The 18,137-nt window shown below is 45.1% G+C and overlaps 1 protein-coding gene across 1 annotated transcript in view; it reads left to right on the forward strand.

Annotated features, from left to right (window-relative positions):
* Positions 1 to 18,137, forward strand: part of madd (MAP-kinase activating death domain) — a 426,952-nt gene that overhangs the window by 30,276 nt on the left and 378,539 nt on the right. The window contains exons 3-4 of the mRNA XM_068046784.1: positions 12,144 to 12,372; positions 13,365 to 13,946. Coding sequence (XP_067902885.1) covers positions 12,314 to 12,372; positions 13,365 to 13,946 — 641 coding nt within the window. The 5' untranslated portion in view covers positions 12,144 to 12,313. The remainder of the gene's footprint in view (positions 1 to 12,143; positions 12,373 to 13,364; positions 13,947 to 18,137) is intronic.

Below are 18,137 nucleotides of genomic sequence, written 5' to 3' on the forward strand. Positions count from 1 at the left end.
TATGGATCAGTGGATGGACATTGGGACTAATTGATATCTGGGTGTTTGGGTCAGTGGATGGACATTGGGACTAATTGATATCTGGGTTTCTGGGTCAGTGGATGGACATTGGGACTAATTGATATCTGGGTTTCTGGGTCAGTGGATGGACATTGGGACGAATTGATATCTGGGTGTATGGGTCAGTGGATGGACATTGGGACTAATTGATATCTGGGTGTATGGTCAGTGGATGGACATTGGGACTAATTGAAATCTGGGTTTCTGGGTCAGTGGATGGACATTGGGACTAATTGATATCTGGGTGTATGGATCAGTGGATGGACATTGGGACTAATTGATAACTGGGTGTATGGATCAGTGGATGGACATTGGGACTAATTGATAACTGGGTTTCTGGGTCAGTGGATGGACATTGGGTCTAATTGATATCTGGGTTTCTGGGTCAGTGGATGGACATTGGGACTAATTGATAACTGGGTGTATGGATCAGTGGATGGACATTGGGACTAATTGATATCTGGGTGTATGGATCAGTGGATGGACTTTGAGACTAATTGATACCTGGGTGTATGGATCAGTGGATGGACATTGGGACTAATTGATATCTGGGTGTATGGATCAGTGGATGGACATTGGGATGAATTGATATCTGGGTGTATGGATCAGTGGATGGACATTGGGATGAATTGATATCTGGGTGTATGGATCAGTGGATGGACATTGGGACTAATTGATAACTGGGTTTCTGGGTCAGTGGATGGACATTGGGTCTAATTGATATCTGGGTTTCTGGGTCAGTGGATGGACATTGGGACTAATTGATAACTGGGTGTATGGATCAGTGGATGGACATTGGGACTAATTGATATCTGGGTGTATGGATCAGTGGATGGACTTTGAGACTAATTGATACCTGGGTGTATGGATCAGTGGATGGACATTGGGACTAATTGATATCTGGGTGTATGGATCAGTGGATGGACATTGGGATGAATTGATATCTGGGTGTATGGATCAGTGGATGGACATTGGGACTAATTGATATCTGGGTGTATGGATCAGTGGATGGACATTGAGACTAATTGATATCTGGGTGTATGGATCAGTGGATGGACATTGGGACTAATTGATATCTGGGTGTATGGATCAGTGGATGGACATTGGGACTAATTGATATCTGGGTGTATGGATCAGTGGATGGACATTGGGATGAATTGATATCTGGGTGTATGGATCAGTGGATGGACATTGGGACTAATTGATATCTGGGTGTATGGATCAGTGGATGGACATTGAGACTAATTGATATCTGGGTGTATGGATCAGTGGATGGACATTGGGACTAATTGATATCTGGGTGTATGGATCAGTGGATGGACATTGAGACTAATTGATATCTGGGTGTATGGATCAGTGGATGGACATTGGGACTAATTGATATCTGGGTGTATGGATCAGTGGATGGACATTGGGACTAATTGATATCTGGGTTTCTGGGTCAGTGGATGGACATTGGGTCTGATTGATATCTGGGTGTATGGATCAGTGGATGGACATTGGGACTAATTGATAACTGGGTGTATGGATCAGTGGATGGACATTGGGTCTGATTGATATCTGGGTGTATGGATCAGTGGATGGACATTGGGTCTGATTGATATCTGGGTGTATGGATCAGTGGATGGACATTGGGACTAATTGATAACTGGGTGTATGGATCAGTGGATGGACATTGGGTCTGATTGATATCTGGGTGTATGGATCAGTGGATGGACATTGGGACTAATTGATATCTGGGTGTATGGATCAGTGGATGGACATTGGGTCTGATTGATATCTGGGTGTATGGATCAGTGGATGGACATTGGGACTAATTGATAACTGGGTGTATGGATCAGTGGATGGACATTGGGTCTAATTGATATCTGGGTGTATGGATCAGTGGATGGACATTGGGACTAATTGATATCTGGGTGTATGGATCAGTGGATGGACATTGGGTCTGATTGATATCTGGGTGTATGGATCAGTGGATGGACATTGGGACTAATTGATATCTGGGTGTATGGATCAGTGGATGGACATTGGGTCTAATTGATATCTGGGTGTATGGATCAGTGGATGGACATTGGGACTAATTGATATCTGGGTGTATGGATCAGTGGATGGACATTGGGTCTGATTGATATCTGGGTGTATGGATCAGTGGATGGACATTGGGACTAATTGATATCTGGGTGTATGGATCAGTGGATGGACATTGGGACTAATTGATATCTGGGTGTATGGATCAGTGGATGGACATTGGGTCTGATTGATATCTGGGTGTATGGATCAGTGGATGGACATTGGGACTAATTGATATCTGGGTGTATGGATCAGTGGATGGACATTGGGTCTGATTGATATCTGGGTGTATGGATCAGTGGATGGACATTGGGACTAATTGATAACTGGGTGTATGGATCAGTGGATGGACATTGGGTCTGATTGATATCTGGGTGTATGGATCAGTGGATGGACATTGGGACTAATTGATAACTGGGTGTATGGATCAGTGGATGGACATTGGGTCTGATTGATATCTGGGTGTATGGATCAGTGGATGGACATTGGGACTAATTGATAACTGGGTGTATGGATCAGTGGATGGACATTGGGACTAATTGATAACTGGGTGTATGGATCAGTGGATGGACATTGGGTCTGATTGATATCTGGGTGTATGGATCAGTGGATGGACATTGGGTCTGATTGATATCTGGGTGTATGGATCAGTGGATGGACATTGGGACTAATTGATAACTGGGTGTATGGATCAGTGGATGGACATTGGGTCTGATTGATATCTGGGTGTATGGATCAGTGGATGGACATTGGGTCTAATTGATATCTGGGTGTATGGATCAGTGGATGGACATTGGGACTAATTGATAACCGGGTGTATGGATCAGTGGATGGACATTGGGTCTGATTGATATCTGGGTGTATGGATCAGTGGATGGACATTGGGTCTAATTGATATCTGGGTGTATGGATCAGTGGATGGACATTGGGACTAATTGATATCTGGGTGTATGGATCAGTGGATGGACATTGGGTCTGATTGATATCTGGGTGTATGGATCAGTGGATGGACATTGGGACTAATTGATATCTGGGTGTATGGATCAGTGGATGGACATTGGGACTAATTGATATCTGGGTGTATGGATCAGTGGATGGACATTGGGACTAATTGATATCTGGGTGTATGGATCAGTGGATGGACATTGGGTCTGATTGATATCTGGGTGTATGGATCAGTGGATGGACATTGGGACTAATTGATATCTGGGTGTATGGATCAGTGGATGGACATTGGGTCTGATTGATATCTGGGTGTATGGATCAGTGGATGGACATTGGGACTAATTGATAACTGGGTGTATGGATCAGTGGATGGACATTGGGACTAATTGATAACTGGGTGTATGGATCAGTGGATGGACATTGGGTCTAATTGATATCTGGGTGTATGGATCAGTGGATGGACATTGGGACTAATTGATAACTGGGTGTATGGATCAGTGGATGGACATTGGGACTAATTGATATCTGGGTGTATGGATCAGTGGATGGACATTGGGTCTGATTGATATCTGGGTGTATGGATCAGTGGATGGACATTGGGACTAATTGATAACTGGGTGTATGGATCAGTGGATGGACATTGGGACTAATTGATATCTGGGTGTATGGATCAATGGATGGACATTGGGTCTGATTGATATCTGGGTGTATGGATCAGTGGATGGACATTGGGACTAATTGATATCTGGGTGTATGGATCAGTGGATGGACATTGGGTCTGATTGATATCTGGGTGTATGGATCAGTGGATGGACATTGGGACTAATTGATATCTGGGTGTATGGATCAGTGGATGGACATTGGGTCTAATTGATATCTGGGTGTATGGATCAGTGGATGGACATTGGGACTAATTGATATCTGGGTGTATGGATCAGTGGATGGACATTGGGACTAATTGATATCTGGGTGTATGGATCAGTGGATGGACATTGGGACTAATTGATATCTGGGTGTATGGATCAGTGGATGGACATTGGGTCTGATTGATATCTGGGTGTATGGATCAGTGGATGGACATTGGGTCTAATTGATATCTGGGTGTATGGATCAGTGGATGGACATTGGGACTAATTGATATCTGGGTGTACGGATCAGTGGATGGACATTGGGTCTGATTGATATCTGGGTGTACGGATCAGTGGATGGACATTGGGTCTGATTGATATCTGGGTGTATGGATCAGTGGATGGACATTGGGTCTGATTGATATCTGGGTGTATGGATCAGTGGATGGACATTGGGACTAATTGATAACTGGGTGTATGGATCAGTGGATGGACATTGGGTCTGATTGATATCTGGGTGTATGGATCAGTGGATGGACATTGGGTCTAATTGATATCTGGGTGTATGGATCAGTGGATGGACATTGGGACTAATTGATAACTGGGTGTACGGATCAGTGGATGGACATTGGGTCTGATTGATATCTGGGTGTACGGATCAGTGGATGGACATTGGGTCTAATTGATATCTGGGTGTATGGATCAGTGGATGGACATTGGGTCTAATTGATATCTGGGTGTATGGATCAGTGGATGGACATTGGGACTAATTGATATCTGGGTTTCTGGGTCAGTGGATGGACATTGGTACTAATTGATAACTGGGGGTATGGATCAGTGGATGGACATTGGGTCTAATTGATATCTGGGTGTATGGATCAGTGGATGGACATTGGGACTAATTGATATCTGGGTGTATGGATCAGTGGATGGACATTGTGACTAATTGATATCTGGGTGTATGGATCAGTGGATGGACATTGGGACTAATTGATAACCGGGTGTATGGATCAGTGGATGGACATTGGGACTAATTGATATCTGGGTGTATGGATCAGTGGATGGACATTGGGACTAATTGATATCTGGGTGTATGGATCAGTGGATGGACATTGGGACTAATTGATAACTGGGTGTATGGATCAGTGGATGGACATTGGGACTAATTGATAACTGGGTTTCTGGATCAGTGGATGGACATTGGGACTAATTGATATCTGGGTTTCTGGATCAGTGGATGGACATTGGGACTAATTGATAACTGGGTGTATGGATCAGTGGATGGACATTGGGACTAATTGATAACTGGGTGTATGGATCAGTGGATGGACATTGGGACTAATTGATAACTGGGTTTCTGGATCAGTGGATGGACATTGGGACTAATTGATATCTGGGTTTCTGGATCAGTGGATGGACATTGGGACTAATTGATAACTGGGTGTATGGATCAGTGGATGGACATTGGGACTAATTGATAACTGGGTGTATGGATCAGTGGATGGACATTGGGACTAATTGATATCTGGGTGTATGGATCAGTGGATGGACATTGGGACTAATTGATATCTGGGTGTATGGATCAGTGGATGGACATTGGGACTAATTGATAACTGGGTTTCTGGATCAGTGGATGGACATTGGGACTAATTGATAACTGGGTGTATGGATCAGTGGATGGACATTGGGACTAATTGATAACTGGGTGTATGGATCAGTGGATGGACATTGGGACTAATTGATATCTGGGTGTATGGATCAGTGGATGGACATTGGGACTAATTGATATCTGGGTGTATGGATCAGTGGATGGACATTGGGACTAATTGATAACTGGGTTTCTGGATCAGTGGATGGACATTGGGACTAATTGATAACTGGGTGTATGGATCAGTGGATGGACATTGGGACTAATTGATATCTGGGTGTATGGATCAGTGGATGGACATTGGGACTAATTGATAACTGGGTTTCTGGATCAGTGGATGGACATTGGGACTAATTGATAACTGGGTGTATGGATCAGTGGATGGACATTGGGACTAATTGATAACTGGGTGTATGGATCAGTGGATGGACATTGGGACTAATTGATAACTGGGTGTATGGATCAGTGGATGGACATTGGGACTAATTGATAACTGGGTTTCTGGATCAGTGGATGGACATTGGGACTAATTGATAACTGGGTGTATGGATCAGTGGATGGACATTGGGACTAATTGATAACTGGGTTTCTGGATCAGTGGATGGACATTGGGACTAATTGATATCTGGGTGTATGGATCAGTGGATGGACATTGGGACTAATTGATATCTGGGTGTATGGATCAATGGATGGACATTGGGACTAATTGATATCTGGGTGTATGGATCAGTGGATGGACATTGGGACTAATTGATAACTGGGTGTATGGATCAGTGGATGGACATTGGGACTAATTGATATCTGGGTTTCTGGATCAGTGGATGGACATTGGGACTAATTGATAACTGGGTGTATGGATCAGTGGATGGACATTGGGACTAATTGATATCTGGGTGTATGGATCAGTGGATGGACATTGGGACTAATTGATAACTGGGTGTATGGATCAGTGGATGGACATTGGGACTAATTGATAACTGGGTGTATGGATCAGTGGATGGACATTGGGACTAATTGATAACTGGGTGTATGGATCAGTGGATGGACATTGGGACTAATTGATAACTGGGTCTATGGATCAGAGGATGGACATTGGGACTAATTGATAACTGGGTGTATGGATCAGTGGATGGACATTGGGACTAATTGATATCTGGGTTTCTGGATCAGTGGATGGACATTGGGACTAATTGATAACTGGGTGTATGGATCAGTGGATGGACATTGGGACTAATTGATATCTGGGTGTATGGATCAGTGGATGGACATTGGGACTAATTGATAACTGGGTTTCTGGATCAGTGGATGGACATTGGGACTAATTGATAACTGGGTGTATGGATCAGTGGATGGACATTGGGACTAATTGATATCTGGGTGTATGGATCAGTGGATGGACATTGGGACTTATTGATAACTGGGTGTATGGATCAGTGGATGGACATTGGGACTAATTGATAACTGGGTGTATGGATCAGTGGATGGACATTGGGACTAATTGATATCTGGGTGTATGGATCAGTGGATGGACATTGGGACTAATTGATAACTGGGTTTCTGGATCAGTGGATGGACATTGGGACTAATTGATAACTGGGTGTATGGATCAGTGGATGGACATTGGGACTAATTGATAACTGGGTGTATGGATCAGTGGATGGACATTGGGACTAATTGATATCTGGGTGTATGGATCAGTGGATGGACATTGGGACTAATTGATAACTGGGTTTCTGGATCAGTGGATGGACATTGGGACTAATTGATAACTGGGTGTATGGATCAGTGGATGGACATTGGGACTAATTGATAACTGGGTGTATGGATCAGTGGATGGACATTGGGACTAATTGATAACTGGGTTTCTGGATCAGTGGATGGACATTGGGACTAATTGATAACTGGGTGTATGGATCAGTGGATGGACATTGGGACTAATTGATAACTGGGTTTCTGGATCAGTGGATGGACATTGGGACTAATTGATAACTGGGTGTATGGATCAGTGGATGGACATTGGGACTAATTGATAACTGGGTTTCTGGATCAGTGGATGGACATTGGGACTAATTGATAACTGGGTGTATGGATCAGTGGATGGACATTGGGACTAATTGATAACTGGGTGTATGGATCAGTGGATGGACATTGGGACTAATTGATAACTGGGTGTATGGATCAGTGGATGGACATTGGGACTAATTGATAACTGGGTTTCTGGATCAGTGGATGGACATTGGGACTAATTGATAACTGGGTGTATGGATCAGTGGATGGACATTGGGACTAATTGATAACTGGGTGTATGGATCAGTGGATGGACATTGGGACTAATTGATAACTGGGTGTATGGATCAGTGGATGGACATTGGGACTAATTGATAACTGGGTTTCTGGATCAGTGGATGGACATTGGGACTAATTGATAACTGGGTGTATGGATCAGTGGATGGACATTGGGACTAATTGATATCTGGGTGTATGGATCAGTGGATGGACATTGGGACTAATTGATAACTGGGTGTATGGATCAGTGGATGGACATTGGGACTAATTGATAACTGGGTGTATGGATCAGTGGATGGACATTGGGACTAATTGATATCTGGGTGTATGGATCAGTGGATGGACATTGGGACTAATTGATAACTGGGTTTCTGGATCAGTGGATGGACATTGGGACTAATTGATAACTGGGTGTATGGATCAGTGGATGGACATTGGGACTTATTGATAACTGGGTGTATGGATCAGTGGATGGACATTGGGACTAATTGATAACTGGGTGTATGGATCAGTGGATGGACATTGGGACTAATTGATATCTGGGTGTATGGATCAGTGGATGGACATTGGGACTAATTGATAACTGGGTGTATGGATCAGTGGATGGACATTGGGACTAATTGATAACTGGGTGTATGGATCAGTGGATGGACATTGGGACTAATTGATATCTGGGTGTATGGATCAGTGGATGGACATTGGGACTAATTGATATCTGGGTGTATGGATCAGTGGATGGATATTGGGACTAATTGATAACTGGGTGTATGGATCAGTGGATGGACATTGGGACTTATTGATAACTGGGTGTATGGATCAGTGGATGGACATTGGGACTAATTGATAACTGGGTGTATGGATCAGTGGATGGACATTGGGACTAATTGATAACTGGGTTTCTGGATCAGTGGATGGACATTGGGACTAATTGATAACTGGGTGTATGGATCAGTGGATGGACATTGGGACTAATTGATAACTGGGTGTATGGATCAGTGGATGGACATTGGGACTAATTGATAACTGGGTTTCTGGATCAGTGGATGGACATTGGGACTAATTGATAACTGGGTTTCTGGATCAGTGGATGGACATTGGGACTAATTGATAACTGGGTGTATGGATCAGTGGATGGACATTGGGACTAATTGATAACTGGGTGTATGGATCAGTGGATGGACATTGGGTCTAATTGATATCTGGGTGTATGGATCAGTGGATGGACATTGGGACTAATTGATATCTGGGTTTCTGGATCAGTGGATGGACATTGGGACTAATTGATATCTGGGTGTATGGATCAGTGGATGGACATTGGGACTAATTGATATCTGGGTGTATGGATCAGTGGATGGACATTGGGACTAATTGATATCTGGGTTTCTGGATCAGTGGATGGACATTGGGACTAATTGATATCTGGGTTTCTGGATCAGTGGATGGACATTGGGACTAATTGATATCTGGGTGTATGGATCAGTGGATGGACATTGGGACTAATTGATATCTGGGTGTATGGATCAGTGGATGGACATTGGGACTAATTGATATCTGGGTGTATGGATCAGTGGATGGACATTGGGACTAATTGATATCTGGGTTTCTGGATCAGTGGATGGACATTGGGACTAATTGATATCTGGGTTTCTGGATCAGTGGATGGACATTGGGACTAATTGATATCTGGGTGTATGGATCAGTGGATGGACATTGGGACTAATTGATATCTGGGTGTATGGATCAGTGGATGGACATTGGGACTAATTGATATCTGGGTTTCTGGATCAGTGGATGGACATTGGGACTAATTGATATCTGGGTTTCTGGATCAGTGGATGGACATTGGGACTAATTGATATCTGGGTTTCTGGATCAGTGGATGGACATTGGGACTAATTGATATCTGGGTGTATGGATCAGTGGATGGACATTGGGACTAATTGATATCTGGGTGTATGGATCAGTGGATGGACATTGGGACTAATTGATATCTGGGTGTATGGATCAGTGGATGGACATTGGGACTAATTGATATCTGGGTTTCTGGATCAGTGGATGGACATTGGGACTAATTGATATCTGGGTGTATGGATCAGTGGATGGACATTGGGACTAATTGATATCTGGGTGTATGGATCAGTGGATGGACATTGGGACTAATTGATAACTGGGTGTATGGATCAGTGGATGGACATTGGGACTAATTGATATCTGGGTGTATGGATCAGTGGATGGACATTGGGACTAATTGATATCTGGGTGTATGGATCAGTGGATGGATATTGGGACTAATTGATATCTGGGTGTATGGATCAGTGGATGGATATTGAGACTAATTGATATCTGGGTTTCTCGGTCAGTGGATGAACATTGGGACTAATTGATATCTGGGTTTCTGGGTCAGTGGATGGACATTGGGTCTAATTGATATCTAGCTGTTTAGGTCTAAGTGGTGTTATTCTCTGTACAGTTTTCAGTGTACGGGACTGTGTTGTAACCTGTGTTCCATGAGCAGTGCAATCTAGGATGTGAGAAGTTGAGTGTGGATTGTGTGAAGTGTAAAACATGGCAGTACAGCGGGATGGTGGCATACCCAGTATTCACAGCTTTCAGAGGTGTAAGTGTATTTGGCATTTTCTGCTCTTGAGTTAAGAAGCATTGTAGTTTTGGAAATTTCTGTCAAGTGAGTTGAAATTGATGGGGAGGGTGAATTGTTTGTCTTCAGACATGTGAGCTGACTGTTGGCCTCTACGATTTCAAGTCAGTGCTATGTTTTGTGTCTTTGCAGTTAATTTCCAGGTGTTGCAGTCTGTCTGTCCGAGCTTTATTCCCTGCAGCTGCTGACAGATCAGAGCTTTTGTTGGTATATTGTTGCACTAGGAATGAAGAGGTTTGGACTAATAATCTGGAGTTGAGTTCAAATCCCGTCATGGCACTTTGTGAATTTGAGTTTGGTTAATTAAAGTAAATCTGGAATAAAAAGCTTGTATCGGTGATGTTGCCCATGAATTTATCTAATTGTAGAAACCAAGCTGGTTCACTTTTTTTTCCATCATTAAAGGAAACCTGCTGTGGCCTATACAGCAATGTGGTTGATTCTGAACTGCACTCTGAAACCATTACAAAAGGTTACAAGAATAATATTGGACAGACCACCTGGCATCAACCTAGGCATCAAATTCAGATTAGACATGCGCAGCTCTACAAAGTCCTTCTCACTGCCACCTGTGCCAGAATTGCTAATGAGATATCCCATGAACTGCACATACGATCATGCCTTACAGCCAACGTCGCAGACTCTTCCATCACCATAATAAAAATGGAAAGTAGTGCTGGAAATAGTCAGCAGGTCTGGCAGCATCTGTGGAGACAGAAACAAATGTTTCAGGCCTGTGACCTTTCATTAGTTTCAGAGTTACGCCCTCCTGTCTGTGACCATTGACTGACTCTAAAGTTCTCCTTAATCTAAGGGGTGTGATTGCCTCCCGAACAAAGTGTCCAGGTCACTCTTCCCCTCCCTATCACCCTGCAATGTCTGCAACTCGGACTCCAGCTCAGCAACTCTGAGCTGAAGTTGCTCAAGCTGCAGACACATTCCGCAGACATGGTTGTCCGAGACTGCACTACATTCCACAAACTCCTACAGCGACGGCACATCACCTGTGCTGCCGTGACTGTCTAATCTTATTTAGTTATTTGATTACTTAACTAAATTAGTAACTTGTTAACTAGAGTGATGGTAAGTTACAGTCTCCTACTTGGAGACTAAAGAAGAACGCCCACCAGCTATTGAAGGTAAAACATAAATAAAAAGCAGAACCTCCTTCCTACTTGCACCAAATTCCCGGCTTAGCAATCAGTTCACGAAGCACTCCGTTTCCAGGTTGCACTGCTCCCCACAGCACTTAACGTGTGGTAGAATATCTGATTTTCTGAGTCCTTTGTTTTTAGTGTGGTAGAGCTGTGTGTGTGTAGGGGGCAGTGTGTGTGGTGGTTGGACTGTGTGTATATGTGTACTGGCCCTTCTGGTGGGGCTCTGGGTGCATGTGTGCATTTGAGTTTTGGGGAATTTTGTGTGTCTGGGGTGAGGCGGTGTGTGGGTGTACTGGCACTTTTGTTGGGTCTGTGTGTGAGAGAGAGGGTGTGTGGGGTGTGTGTATGAGGTGGTGGTAGGGGTGTCTGTGCTGTGTACAGTATGTTGTGTGTTTTTCGCACCTTGCGTGGGTGATGAGGTGAGGCTGTTTCAGATGCTGTTTAATAACAGATTCACCTTGTCCCTGTTTCAGGTTCCAAGCATCTCCTTCCATGTGGGCTTCACCATGAGCTGGGATGCAGTGTCACTCTGTTCTTGAAACCGGCTGCTGGTAGAGAACACCGGGCTCCTTGAACTGCTCGCCACCTCAGTGAGCTGTGTGTTCCTGAGAAGTTGCGATGACCTAGTGGAAGGCAGAAGAGGATGTCTCAGAAGAGAGTATGTCCACGTTTGCTGGACTATCTGGTCATCATTGGTGCCAGGTAATAACCACAGCAGCTCCCTTGGGGCTCTGGCGGTTAGCTCCCCTTGCAGCCTGTGTGTGGGTTGATGGTGGAGGGGAGGGAAAGGCAGCAAGGGTGGGGGCACGGGGGCGGGGAAGAGGCGGGGTGGGGGGGCTAGTGGATAGGCGGCGGGGGGTAGTAGAGAGGCGGCGAGGCTGGGGGGGGGGAATGGAGAGACAGCAAGAGGGGGAATGGGGCTAAGGCAAGGAACATACAGAACGACTCTGCAAAAAAAAAATTGATTCCAGCCGGCATTTAGAGCCTGGAGCTTGGTGTAGGAGGGGTGTTACTTGACCCTCGGTAGCAGTGTGTCCATCCCCAGAGAGTCTCCATCCCACATGCCAACTCACCGGAAGAGGCAAGCTCTGGTTGTCTGGAGTACTATCACTCTCCTGCCGTACCAAATGGTTAATCCCATGATGGTGCACTTCCAAGGTTTCAGCATCACGGGTATGTACACACAATGAGGATGCGCAGGTCTTCAGTGGTGTCACCAGCTGGGATAGGGCACTGAGGGGGCTCTCAGCACGGTGTCACTGGCTGGGGTGGGGAGGGGGGTAGTGTTATCAGCATGGTGTCACTTGTTTGTGGCGGGGGCGGGGTTGTTTTCAGCACAGTGTCACCACTTTGGGGGCCAGGTAAAGTCCCTAGTGGGCGAGGGGCGTGCGATATGTGTTGAGTCCTGGGTTGCTGGGGGGTGTATAGCTAGGGTCCCTGGTGCCCTGGTTGGGGATATGTGTCTGGAGTTCCTGGGGAAGGTATGGCTGGCATCTTCAGTGGGGGACATGGCTAGGGGTCAGTGTATCAGTACTGTCTTACTGCTAGGGTTATGTGTGTCGAGTCTGGTGTTGTGGTTGGTGTGGCTGGTGTTGGGTATTGGTATAGTCTCCAGTGGGAATGCTGCCTATCAGTACTGTGATGATCAGTGTTGCAGTCATGGCCCTGCTGCTCTTTGTTTTGTGTGTTTGCAGACAGCCAAGCAGTGAGAGCATTGCTCAGACCCCCGAGCTGCTGCGCCGTTACCCACTGGAGGATCACCGTGATTTTCCCCTTCCCCCGGACGTGGTCTTCTTCTGCCAGCCTGAAGGATGTCTCAGCGTGCGGCAGAAACGCACCAGCCTGCGCGATGATTCCTCTTTTGTTTTCACCCTGACCGACAAGGACAGCGGCGTGATTCGCTATGGGGTCTGCGTTAACTTCTACCGCTCCTTCCAGAAGTGCGGCCGGGACAGGCCAGACCGGGGGCTTCAGCATCCGAAGGGCAGTGCTGCGGAGACGTCAGACAACGACCACAACAATTCTGACAGCGGCTCATCCCTGGCCACGCACAGTGCTGATTCCACCCCCGACATCAGTCGCTCGCCTCGGCTGAAGCGCCATCTGAAGAGCGGAAACCGATCACGGAACAGTACCCTGACCTCGCTGTGTATAGTGAGCCACTACCCATTCTTCTCCACCTTCCGCGAATGTCTTTACACCCTCAAACGATTGGTGGACTGTTGCAGTGAGCGGCTGCTTGTTAAGAAGACAGGTAGTGTGAAAGGTATTCAAAGGTGAGCATTAGTATACTGACCAGTGCAGTGGGTGAGGTGGTGCATTTTGATGGGAAGAATAAGGAGGCTGCACACTGCTTGGTTATAGGAATCTAAATGGGGTCGCGGAGCAAAGGGATCTTGGGGTACAGATTCACAAATCACTAAAAGTAGCGATGCAGGTTAATCAGGCCATAAAATAGCAAACCAAGCACTGAGGTTCATTTCTGTCAGGATAGCATTGAAAAGCCGAAAAGTGATGTTGAACTTGGAGTATTATGCACAATTCCAAACTATTATGAAAAGGATATAGAGAGAGAACAAAAAGAATGATGTCACACGGGAGGTTCTATCTATTGGGGAAGATTGAACAGGCTGGGGCTCTTTTCTCTTGAAATGCAAAGGCTGAGGGGTGACCTTTTGTAGGTTTTTAAGATTATCAAAGGGTTTAATAGGGTAGATGTAGAGATGATTCCACTTGTGGGAGAGACTGAAATTCCGGGTTGTAAATATAAGATAGTCACTAATAAGTTCAATAGGAAATTCAGGGGAAACCTCTATAACCAGAGAGTGGTTAGTTTTAGTTTTTTTTAGAGATACAGCACTGAAACAGGCCCTTCGGCCCACCGAGTCTGTGCCGACCATCAACCACCCATTTATACTAATCCTACACTAATCCCATATTCCTACCACATCCCCACCTGTCCCTATATTTCCCTACCACCTGCCTATACTAGGGGCAATTTATAATGGCCAATTAACCTATCAACCTGCAAGTCTTTGGCATGTGGGAGGAAACCGGAGCACCCGGAGGAAACCCACGCAGACACAGGGAGAACTTGCAAACTCCACACAGGCAGCACCCAGAATTGAACCCGGGTCCCTGGAGCTGTGAGGCTGCGGTGCTAACCACTGCGCCACTGTGCCGCCAGTGGAACTTGGTACCACAAAGTGTAGTTGAAGGAATAGCATAGAGGCATTTAAGGGGAAGCTAGATAGGTATATGAGGGAGAAAGGAATAAAAGGATATGCTGATAGGGTGAGGTGAAGTAAGGTGGGAGGAGGCCTGTGCGGAGCAGAAACACCAGCAATAAGGTTTAGTGTATTACCAACTTTTAAATTAGTACAGAAAGTGCTGGTGAGGAGAGGCATTAATTAAGAAAATAATTAATTAGCTATTTAGAACACAATCAGGATGGCAGGGCAGATGATATGTTGCAGCTGCAGTATGTGGGAACTCGTGGACACCAATATGATCCACGGCAACTACGTCTGCAGTAAGTGTCTACAGTTCAAGGAGCTTTGGCTCAGAGTTGATGATCTGGAGACGGAGCTACAGACACTGCAGTGCATCAGGGTGGGGGAAAGTTACCTGTACGCTTTGTTCCAGAAGCCAGTCACATCCCATAGGATAGGGTCGTCTGATTTGGTCCGTGGTCAGGGACAGGAGAGGGTGGCTGCAAGTGAGGTAGGTAAGGGGATCGAGAAGGCGGAAGTGTAGGAGGCTTCGCCCTTGCAGTTGTCCAACAGGCTTCAGGTTCTTTAAGCTTGTATGGATGAAGGTGAGGGCTGCAGGGTGGATGAGTGAACTGACCACAGGCACCGTGGTACAGGAAGGCATTCAAGCGGGGGGAGTAAATAGGAATGTAGTGGTAGTAGGAGATAGTATAGTCAGGAGGATTGACACTGTTCTCTGCAGCTGGGAGACTGAGTCCACAAGGCTGTGTTGCCTGCCTGGTGCCAGGCTTTGGTACATCTGCTCAGGGCTGGAGAGGAAGGATCCCATTGTCGTGGTCCACGTGGGTATCAACGACATAGATAGGACTAGCAAAGAGGTTCTACATAGAGAGGATGAGCAGCTAGGGGCTAAATTAAAAAGCAGAACCTCTAAGGTAATAAAAACAAGAAATGCTGGAACCACTCAGCAGGTCTGGCAGCATCTGTGGCCCGAAACGTTAACTCTGCTTCTCTTCCCACAGATGCTGCCAGACCTGCTGAGTGGTTCCAGCATTTCTTGTTTTTATTTTAGATTTCCAGCATCCGCAGTATTTTGCTTTTACCTCTAAGGTAATGATCTCTGGATTATTACCTGAGCCAGGAGCAAATTGGCATCGGGTAAATATGATTAGAAAGTTTAATGCATGGCTCAAAGGTTGGTGTGGAAGAAATGGGTTTCGATTCATGGGACACTGCCACCAGTACAGGGGAAAGTGGGAGCTGTACTGTTGGGACAGTCTTCATCTAAACCGTGCTGGGACCAGTGTCCTGGCGAGTCATATAACTAGGGCAGTAGAGAGGGCTTTGAACTAAATAGTGGGGGCGAGGGATCAAGTCAGGGAAGAAGTGATAATTTAGAGACAGAATAGAAAGCAAGAGAGCAAGATAGCAATAAGGGTAATAATCAGATTGTGGCAGGAAGGGACAGAGTGTACAAACTTAAGAGTGCGCCAACAGATAAGGCTAGAGATCATGAACTAACAGCGGGGGAGGGTTCAGATGAAGGGAGATTTAGAAATACAAAGGGAAAGGTCGAGGCGTCAAACAGTATAGCATTGTGGAACAGGAGGGACAGAGAGTTTAACAAAAGTTGTACATCAATGAATAAGGTCATTGCAGGGAATATAAGTAAATAAATGAAATTAAAGTTTCTTTATCTGAATGCGTAAAGCATCTGCAATAAGATAGATGAACTAGTGGCACAAATAGAGGTAAATAAAAGTAAAATACCGCAGATGCTGGAAATCTGAAATAAAAACCAAAAGTGTTGGAAAATACTCAGCCAGTCTGGCAGCATGTGTGGAGAGAGAAGCAAAGTTAACGTTTCAGGTCCATGACCTTTCATCAGAACTGGCAAAGGTTAGAAATGTAATAGGTTTTAAGCAAATAAAGTGGGGGTGGGGCAAAAGAGAACAAAAGGGGAGGTGTCGATAGGACATAGGGTTACAGAGAATAACTGACAGGGAGGTCATGGGGCAAAGGCAAAGAGTGTGTTAATAGTGTGGTGAAAGACAAAGCATTATTGCAGAGAGGGTGTTAAATGGCAGAATAATGAAAGCCCTAGCCAAAAGCACAAGCTTGAAAAAAAAGTGGGCAGGCACATGGTAAAGAAAATTGAATGATGAAACAAACAAAAATAAAAATAAAAAGGGAGCCCAGTCATGCTCTGAAATCATACACTCTTTGCCTTTGCCCCATGACTTCCTTGTCAGTTATTCTCCGTGACCCTATGTTCTAGTGACACCTTCCCTTTTGTTCTCTTTTGCCCCACCCCCACTTTATTTGCTTAAAACCTATTACATTTCTAACCTTTGCCAGTTCTGATGAAAGGTCACTGACCTGAAACGTTAACTTTGCTTCTCTCTCCGCAGATGCTGCCACACCTGCTGAGTATTTTTCAACACTTTTTTTTGTTTTTATTAGCTGTTACGACCAGATGAGAAAGGTGTCCAGGGGTCTGTTACTATCTTCACCTGGTCTTATAGTAACAGTGTTTAAAATTAAACACCATGTTTTGAGCTCCCCCCTTGTGAATTCTTGTTCACAGCTTTCCAATTATAAGGCAAAGAAATGAGCACAAACAGGCTTTCTTTGGTTTAAAGAAGAAAAATGAAATTTATTAAACTTACTTAAAGCCCAATATGGTTCACGCCTATGAATATATGATGTGCCCATACTAGCATGCACATGTGATATACAGATGCAGATAGGGATCGAAAAAAGAAGAGATAAAGTGGAACAGTTTGACGAAATATCTTGTTTCTGTGCTTCGAGCTCGCTGTAGCCCTTGATTGAAGATATGGTCTTGGGTTTTGTTGAGGCCCAGTATTCTTTTTAAACCTTGTTCACGTCAGAGACTTTTCTCTCTTTGAGTTTACGTGTCTTTAGTGGTTTCCGAAGCTGGTGAGAGTGAGATAAGGGCAGACAGGAGAGGAAGTAATTCTTGCTTTAGTTCCAGGAGCACACCGCGTTCTGAGTTCAAATTCTGTTTTTCCAGTTTAAAACTTCCCCAGTTGGCCAGCAGGTGGTCACATGACCGACTGATTTGACCAGGTCTCTTCTGTGTATTGGGGCGGGGACTGGTTCCTTTGTTTCACTACCATCTGGTACGATGCAAATATCCTTCCAGCCAGGGGTTTGCAATTTTAGTTTTTAATATTCATGTGCTGAAATCATGTGTTCCTCAGTCTTGGCAGGTGGGGGGGGGGGGGGGTT

The sequence above is a fragment of the Heterodontus francisci genome, chromosome 14 (genome assembly GCF_036365525.1).
Source record: "Heterodontus francisci isolate sHetFra1 chromosome 14, sHetFra1.hap1, whole genome shotgun sequence".
Classification (NCBI taxonomy): domain Eukaryota; kingdom Metazoa; phylum Chordata; class Chondrichthyes; order Heterodontiformes; family Heterodontidae; genus Heterodontus; species Heterodontus francisci.